Source organism: Phalangium opilio, unplaced genomic scaffold (assembly GCF_054372755.1).
Source record: "Phalangium opilio isolate 3A_F unplaced genomic scaffold, DU_Popi_V2 ptg000089l_1, whole genome shotgun sequence".
NCBI lineage: Eukaryota > Metazoa > Arthropoda > Arachnida > Opiliones > Phalangiidae > Phalangium > Phalangium opilio.
The window spans coordinates 3,076,962-3,086,386 of NW_028324194.1; the positions used below are offsets into that span (position 1 = coordinate 3,076,962).

The following is a 9,425-nucleotide window of genomic DNA, read 5'->3' on the forward strand; positions in this document are numbered from 1 at the left end:
CCTAGGGATGATCAATTACGTGACAAGATTCATCCCAGAGCATTCGCAGAAAACAGCGCCCCTACGACTACTACTCAAGAAGGACACTTCCTTCTATTGGACGAAGAGCCTAGACCTAGCCTTCGAACAACTCAAACACACCATTACAACAGCTCCCGTCCTAGCCTACTTCAACCCAGACAAGCCATGTGTACTTTCGGTTGATGCAAGCCAGATAGGCGTGGGCGCCGTACTACTGCAATTTTCACACCCAATTGAGTATGCCTCCTCCTCATTCAACTCAACTCAGCAAAACTATGCCCAGATAGAGAAAGAACTCCTGGCCATTGTCTATGCGTGCGAACACTTTCGATTCTACATCATTGGTGCCCAGTTCACTGTGGAGACAGACCACAAGCCGCTCCTAGCCATACTACACAAGCCAATGCACCTGCTGTCACCTCGACTGCAGCGCTTAGTCATGAAACTAATGCACTACTCACCAAAACTAATCTACGTCCCTGCACCCATCTCTATATAGCAGACACTCTCTCACGCACACCGAGATCGGAAACTGACATCAATACCGATTACCTAAACGGGCTATACGTTGCACTACATTCCCTCTCTGCGATGTCTGAAGAAAAAACTACATCCATGACCACGGCCACTAGAAACGACGCCGAATGTAGAATCCTAAGATCCTACATCCACGATGGCTGGCCTAAACACAGGCAAAGGGTACCAATAGCAATCCAACAATACTGGCCCCATCAAGAAGAAATCTACGAGGAGGACGACTTACTCTACCGAGGCAACACCCTCATCATCCCAAGATCACAACGCGCAGACGTAATGAAACAGCTGCACATGGTACACCAAGGAGCAACATCATGCATAGCTAAGGCTAAATTACATGTCTTTTGGCCACAAATGACATCCGACATAACCAACTACGTCGCACAGTGCTCAGTATGCCGATCTCGAGATAGGATGAACATCTCCTTGCCAATGACGCCCCATCCCATACCAACGTTACCTTTCGAGGTAGTAGCAACAGATCTTTTCCACCTAAACTCTAAGAATTACGTGATACTGGTGGACTACTATTCCAAGTACATCGAAGCGCAAGAACTACCGAGCACGAACGCTGAAGCTGTAACAGAGTTCCTGGCCTCCAACTTCGCTAGACATGGTATACCTCGACAGCTGATATCCGACAACGGGCCACCGGCCACCCTACCAATCACACACCTTCAAGACATTCATGGCAAAATGGGGAGTACAACACACCACCTCAAGCCCGTACTATCCTCAATCCAATGGACTAGCCGAACGCAACATTCAAACCTTAAAGAACCTGATGATAAAAGCGAAAATGGAAGGGAAGAATCTGTACGACATTCTACTCGAGCTCAGAACAACTCCAATACACCAGCTCGGGTACACTCCAACAGAAATGCTTATGGGGTGAAAGATTCGCACGCACCTCAACACCTCAAACCAAGCGCTACAACCATCATATCCAACGACAAAGTTCGAAGAATCGCTCCTTGCCAAACAGAAAAACATGGTCCAAAACCAAGCACAACTAAAGAAGGAACCAGAACCAATGCGAAAAGGGGACAAGATCTATTACAATAACGGACCACGTACTTGGCTCCCGGGAACAATAATTGCCACGGCGTCAGAACCCCGGTCGTACATAATCGAGACTGAGAACTTAAAGACAACAAGACGAACGCTACAACACATAAAACCAAGAGCGGAAGGAAGGACACCAAGCCACCAACCACCCCTCACAGAGCCAAACAACATTCCAATCACGCGCTGAAACCTGGTGACATTGAACACCGGCAGTCCAGCCGTCACGTATAACAACCGACGGAGAACACCTATCACACTACAGAACGTCCCTCTTCAACCTCAGCCACGACCTAGGGAAGCCGACCTAGTTCCACGACAAAACACTAACCATCATGAGAGAACCACTTCCCCGCATCAAGAAGACCAAACTTCACGGAACGTCACGGCTACGACACCCCCACCACTAAATCAACGAACCACGCGTACCGGAAGAATCATCAGGAACGTAAATCGATTGAACTTGTAAAAAAAAAAAAAAAAAAAAATAAGAAAGTTGTATAAAGATCTCTCCCACTAAAAAAGTTAGGCCTACAAAAAACTAATCTAGCATAAAAGATAAAAAACAACTTCACCTAAAACAAACCATATATAAACTAAACGCAAGACAAAATTAGAACGAATTGCTATGAGATGACTCGTCCTTAAATAAAGTTTTAAACTCTCGACTCAATTGACTGTTTTTAAAACTATAACAAAATGGTACCAACATATCTATGATTTTAATATTTTCATTTTTAAAATGCAGAAAAATCCTCCGACTGGAAATGGAAAGATGGTGTCGACAAGACTGACACGATAACAGTTACGCCAACGACCACAGATGATCCAATCTCAACTACCGACATCACAACTCTATCGGACAATGCAACAGCCCTAGTGACAGACGTAGTCGAATTATCCCATATCAACAGCAACGATACTGTACCGATTAACGGTACTGACGCCGATGCCTACGACTCAACTTCCGACATAACCGGAAGAAGCGCCGGAAGTTTCGGACTAACTCGTCAAGGTCGAATCGTTAACGACAGTGGGAAGAAACTGAACATCAAGGGTTTCATTCCAATTGTTACTTTGGACGACGATGACGACGATTACAGGGGAAACCGTAAACTAGAAGACCAAAGTCAAAGTCAAACTCACTCCGGACCCTATCCCCCACAACCAATTCCTCAAAGACCGTCCTATAAATTGGTAGATGAGAGGCAACAGTCATCTTCTTACCAACAATCATCGTCTTACCAACCTTAACCTGTATACAAACCGTAGTCTCATGACAAACCCACTGTTTCTTACCCCGCTCCGGCACCATCCGTTGTTCAAAAACCAGTGGACGGATACCAAACTTTATCATCAAGTTTTTCGTCATTTAAACCAGTCAATAGCGGATCCAACTACCAGTCTGATCAGTCATACGGAACTAGAATGTCTACTTCTCAGGGACACTACAAACCTCAAACTTAGGACTCGAGCAATTACCCTGCAAGAACCGTAGTTTCGTCTCAAAGCTCACCCGGATACCAAAGTTCTCAAGGTTAATACATCAATGGTGCCAGTTACCCGCCACAACGTGACGTCAAGTACGTCGGTGTATTGTCGAATGTGCAATCGAATGTACAATCGGTGTCTCCATCAGTGTCCAGACCAGTTTATCAAGACCAGAGGGCTAAGGGTCCAGCACCGTCAACCTCATCGGACGGACGACAATACTATCAAGGTCAAGATGGCATTTATGAAGTAGCCAATACCGGACACGTGCAACAACAGGAACTCTTCGACTCGAAGGAGCCTTGCATTTGTGTACCATTTTAATTGTGTAAGGATGGATATTTGAGCAATTCCGCCAAGGAAAGTGATGGTCCGGCTGTAGACATTGATGAACGGTCTGCTAGGAAGTCTAATGTTACCAGAAGAAGTTTTCCAGCTAATGACGTAAGTTTAACGGCTAAATTTCTTTTTTTTTTTTTAAGTTTATTCAATACCTTGTACTTAGAGATGTTTATGATTCTTTGAACATACTTAGACTGAAATACCAGCTTACGCTAGAGATGTCATGTCCCGTTTCGTTGGAGGATCCAACAGTTGCGGTCTTCTCCGAAGGTGCTGCAAGGTCCCACCGTCTGGAGAGTTTGAGAACCTACCTAATGGCTTCCAAGGAGGCGTTCCACAAGGATTCCCTCAAGGTTTTCCACAAGGCGGCTTCCAACAACATCAAGGATCTGATGTTCAGAGCGATTTCCAACACGAGTACGTCCCCGTTCAAGAGCACAACCAAAACCAACAACATGGCGGCCCCGTTTTCCGACGACCCTTACCCGATCACATTGTTGGCATTCAATCTGGTGGACACCCACCACATCGACCCGGACAAGGCATCTCGATTAACAACTTCCCTCATCGGCAACCTCAACATATCCAACACGTAGATCAAGTTCAAGGAAGTTACAACCAACACCACCAACAAAATCAACACCAACAGAGCATCAACAGACCAGTTTACGAATACGCAAATTCCATTCAGAGACCCATACCTCAGTTCATTCAAGATGATAAAATTCATTGTCCACTCATATCCACTGCTGCCATTGGACCAGGAGCTCGACAAGGTCACGTTAAGCCTTACCAGAAGTCCATTAAATTAGCCTAGATGGGGTGGTAGAGGCGGTAGATGATGTGGTTGTTTCGAGGTGTGGAAAGTGGTTAGGGTTCCCACTGCCACAAAAACTGACGGTGTAGTATTCGCGCGGGTGTGTAGAGGCATCTAAAGATGATAGTGCACAGGCTTTACCATAAGTTTATCATGCCTCTAAGTAAAGAAATGGCTGCTACTCCTATGGCAATGGTGTTTGTCTGGCTCCCTTTAATGAAACCCTATACTCTCTCCGTATCATTTACCACCTCAACTTCAATACAAAATTGTACTGCCTAGCCTAGCGTTTCTTTTATCCCTTTTAGAATGTATCAGGGCTGAAACCGCTTCTATCTCACGAGAGAGAGGGATTTTGGGGGTTGCTTAAGTAAAATTCGCCCCCCCCCAATGCCTGCCTATACGAAGCGTAAAAATCTCCTTTATTCCATTGGATGATTTTTTTTCATGAGACCAATTTAGTAATCGTCTCGACCGCTTGGTGGCTGCACCACGACAGAAATTTCAAAATTTTCTCTCTTAGGATCTTAGCGCTATACGAGTTCTGACGTCACAGTAGCCTGCAGAAGATGCCCATTTGTAACCCATATTTGTGTACTTATAGGCATGATAAACTGTTGGAAATTGTTGGCGATGAACATACAGTACATTAAAAATAGCTTTTAACCCAGAAAAAATTGAAACAAAGCTGATAATTTCAGACCTTATAGATTTTTGGGCACTCTTTAACGTAGTGTGGTCTCCCACACTATCCCATTGGTGGAATTTCCGCCATATTGGAAAATGGCGGACAAAATCGAGAAAACGTTTAATAACTCTGGTTCTACTCAACCGATTAACACGTAACTAGGCTTCAATTGCAGATTAACTTCAAAGACATATTTCATCTTTTAAGATATTTTGCCCTACAACTAACCAGAAGTTCACAATCTGACCCTGAAGATTAGCCTCATATAAAAAATGGGAATTTAAAGCATTTTATGGTTTATTACAAATAAATAATTCTGACAAGAGTATATTTGCTGAAGTGTTTTATTTTGGGAAGAAGCGATATATCTAAAATGGTTGATAAATAGAACAAATTGTACGTTTGACCATAAGCATATCAAACCACCCGTAAGCGTGAATTCACAATAAGACCACGGGTAATCACCATTGTACAAGGGCGCCAGAGAGAAATTTGAGATTCTACGCCACCTAGAGGGAAAACGAAGCAATTCTCTCCTTCCCGATTCTCCCTACCACCTAATAACCCGGAAATCTAAGCAGTCGTCTGCTTCTGCAATAAATGGCAGCGGTAATTAGTACGGGCTCTTAAGACTTACGTTGTTTGTTTAAGATTAGGAACAGCAAATTATCTCGAATTTTTAAAGAAAATGGGAAAAACTCTTAGTGATAAGTGTAGACAATACAACAGGTTTCTTATGAATAGGATAAGTACAAAAGATAAACGTGTAGGTTGCCGCATGCCTTTATTACGCGAACTTCAAAATCCACGTTTTAGCCCCACTAGCAGACGACAATGTTTGTTATGATTACAAGTATTAATAGAGGTAGAGCTTATAATAGGTAAGAATAAGATATATATTAATCCTTGTATTTATTCCCAAGCTTCCGGTAGCATCCCTTGCGCGATTTGAATAAAGTTTCCCTTTTGTGCCACCAGGAAGACTTGTCTCCCGAGTTTTACCTAGACAATGCCTGTGGCTAATTTCCCGCCGATTCACGCTTACGGGTGGTATGATATGCTTATGGTTTGACTCAAATGGGTTTGTCATCTAAAGGTGTAATTCATAAACGTCGGACGCAACGAAATTTAGTACAGGCAAAGGCAGGGCGTCATGCGCAAACTTCCGCCTTTTGCGCACGACGCCCTGCCTTTGCCTGTACTAAATTGCGTTGCGTCCGACGTTTATGAATTCCACCTCAAATCTTTTCCATATTCATCATTTAAAAATGTTTAGAATTTGGGTAACTGTCACAATAAATCGAACTATCGCCTTCAGTAGCGTTTAAAGTGCTAAGTTTATAAGGTTTCTTTTTGGTAAAGGTTTTATCCATTATTTGTCCTCCTCGGACTCGGACTTGCAACTAGTGGCCCGTGTTGCAACCTGTTTTAATAGAAATTTGCAGGTTCTTCCGAGTCCAGCGCAAGGCTAGTAACACCATAGAGACTAAACCCCAAGGAGTGGCAGGAGTGCCTCAACTTGTTGCCCCTTAAACCGGTTTTTCCTGGTACAAGGCGACTTCCGCTAAGCAAAATTAAACGGGCCGGAAGCTCTCGTGTACCAATTTAAGAGCAACATCATTATTTGCGCTTGTAGAGCGGGGGACCTGCCACTCCTTGGGGTTTATAGTCTCTATGGTAACACTACTAGACGAGTCCATTTTTCCCCTATGCGAGTCTTCTTTTTTTTTTCTCTCTATAGTCCCGACTCGCGTTTACACGAGACACTTTGAAACCGTTTTAGAAAGTACAAAAGGAATATTACGCTGTTAAAAGCAGAGATCTTTCACGTCAAAATGCAAATATTACTTTTCAAAAAAAGTTAGGCCTTTCCAAAACGGTTGAAAACGGTTACAAAGTGTCTCGTGTAAATGCGGCTTATTTTTGTTGGGCAAGTGTATTTCTTATTCGCGAGGGATCAATTAAAGCAGAAATATATAACCTTACACGAAGTTCACTTCAATAATGGTTAGTACCGTGGACATCATCTATGAAGAGAAAACCCGAAAAAAAACCGGTTTTTTCAATTCCGGAGCACCGGTTTTTCCCGGTTTTTTAATTCTTCGGTTTTAATCGGTTTTTTAAAATAAAAACCGAAAACCGAATCGGTTTTTATTAATTCTCAAAATTAAAAGTTTTCCATTTTCGTCACTTAATATTACTTAGCTTCGGTTGGCTGCTAACTATCTACCACCATGGAGCAATATCAAAGGAGACATAGATGCGTATAATGCAATTTTAATGGAACTTTCGTTCTCACTCCAAGAAAATTACTCCATCTATCGAGTAATTTTTCATTGGCCTATTCTAGAATGCCAATGGAAAACGGCATTAGTTAACACCTATTGGTACTAACTACTCGGTACTAACATTTGGTCTTTGATTTTACGTTGGAGTATCGCATTTTTCAACATTTATCATGAACGACCGGTTAAAAACCGGTTTTTTGAAAAACCGGTTTTTTTGGCCAGTTTTTTGAATCGGTTAAACCGGCCATTTAAATATACCGGTTAACCGAAAACCGGTTTTTTTCTGGGAAGTTGACATCCCTATTTGCAATAGTGAAGAGGCGTGAATTATTTCCCCCTCCCGACGCGCGCTAGTCGCGAAGGGACCATTTTTCCCTCTCTCGAGAGAACTGTGACGATTGGCCACAGCCAAGATAATCTGACGTTTCCTAGAAACGGCGGGATTCAACTGTATTTCGAGCAAGTGAGAAGCCGCTGCATAAGATACAACCATGATTCGATTGTAAGAAAACTGGTTTTACGCACATTTTTCTCACTACGCGACGCTAGTGTTTTTATTTTCACTTCTCTGCCTCGCTGTTCGGGAGGAACGGTCCCGTTTCTAGCCTGTAAAAATACTTCATAGATGATGGCCGACGCGAGGTAGGAAGAAGTGAACTTCGTGTAAGATAATATATTTCTGACTAAAGCAAGCTACACGATCGGAAGTAAATAAGTGACTATTTAATTTAGACTCATAGGACTCAGTAAAAAATTTTGGACTCGCATTGGACTCGATTAACAATTTTTGAGTTTTTGGAGGACTCGCTAGAACTGGAAACGTGGACTCGAGAACTTGGGAGTACTGGAAAATTGGACTCGAGAACTCGCGAGTACTGGAAAATTGGACTCGAGGACTCGCGAGTACTGGAAAATTGGACTCGAGAACTCGCGAGTACTGGAAAAATGGACTCGAGGACTCGCGAGTACTGGAAAATTGGACTCGAGGACTCGCGAGTACTGGAAAATTGGACTCGAGGACTCGCGAGTACTGGAAAATTGGACTCGAGGACTCGCGAGTACTGGAAAATTGGACTCGAGAACTCGCGAGTACTGGAAAAATGGACTCGAGGACTCGCGAGTACTGGAAAATTGGACTCGAGGACTCGCGAGTACTGGAAAATTGGACTCGAGGACTCGCGAGTACTGGAAAATTGGACTCGAGGACTCGCGAGTACTGGAAAATTGGACTCGAGGACTCGCGAGTACTGGAAAATTGGACTCGTGGTCTCGCGAGTACTGGAAAATTGGACTCGAGGACTCGCGAGTACTGGAAAATTGGACTCGAGGACTGCGAGTCCAGTTTTCCACGACTCGCACTTGGACACCCAAACCTATAGTTCTAACATATTTAAATGCATACGTTGACGACGTAATCTTTCAGCAGCTTGTTCTCTCTCGTTGCATTTGGTTTTGTCGCCGACGTTTTCGACTTAAGTTGTCATGCAGCAGTTCCATATTAAAATAACTAGGGTCACTGCGCCGTTTCTCCCTACGTATTCTTCGAGTCATGTTGTCACGCAGCTTTTCCATTTCACGATAATTAGGGTCATTACGCCGTCTTTCTCTTCGACGTTCAGCATCACGCTGTCCCTTTGACTTACGAGCGTGTATCTGATTAGCAGCTTGACCTTGTAAATTAACGTCAGGCAAACTTATTGGTATGTGTATTTTGCCTATACATTGACATAGCGTTTAGTAACAATGGTAGTCACTAGGTGGCGCGTAGATAGTATAGAAAGGATGTAAATTCTTTTCTCCTAACTGCGTAGTAGAGTCTTTTTGTAAACACATCGAAGTAGATGTAAAAGCCCTATCTTCTTTTTATTAAATATTTTTCTAAGTCGAGAACGAGTTTATTTAATCTCTAAACCACACACATATAACAACAATGGTAGCAGAGCGTGGTTAACACTTAGTTAATAATTTTATTTAAATTATTTGAATTATAAACTCAAACATAAGTATAAGTCAAAGGCTTAGAAGAATGGCGGAAGGAGGCTCTCTTTTCACACTGGGGCAAGTAACAAAGTTAACATCTACAAATTATCGGACATGGAAATTCGAAATGGAAATGGTTCTTCGCGAGAGAGGTGTTTGGGGAATCGTAACTGGAGACGAAAATTTACCTATAGGA

The 9,425-nt window shown here is 43.0% G+C and overlaps 1 protein-coding gene across 1 annotated transcript; it reads left to right on the forward strand.

The window, feature by feature from the left end:
- Positions 1-3,210: 3,210 nt before the first annotated feature.
- LOC149647012 (uncharacterized) lies at positions 3,211-4,585 on the forward strand. Its single transcript, XM_089849682.1, has 2 exons — positions 3,211-3,558; positions 3,650-4,585. The coding sequence occupies exon 2, from the start codon at positions 3,680-3,682 to the stop codon at positions 4,271-4,273; it is 594 nt and encodes a 197-aa protein (XP_089705808.1). The 5' UTR covers positions 3,211-3,558; positions 3,650-3,679; the 3' UTR covers positions 4,274-4,585.
- The last annotated feature ends 4,840 nt before the right edge of the window (positions 4,586-9,425 follow it).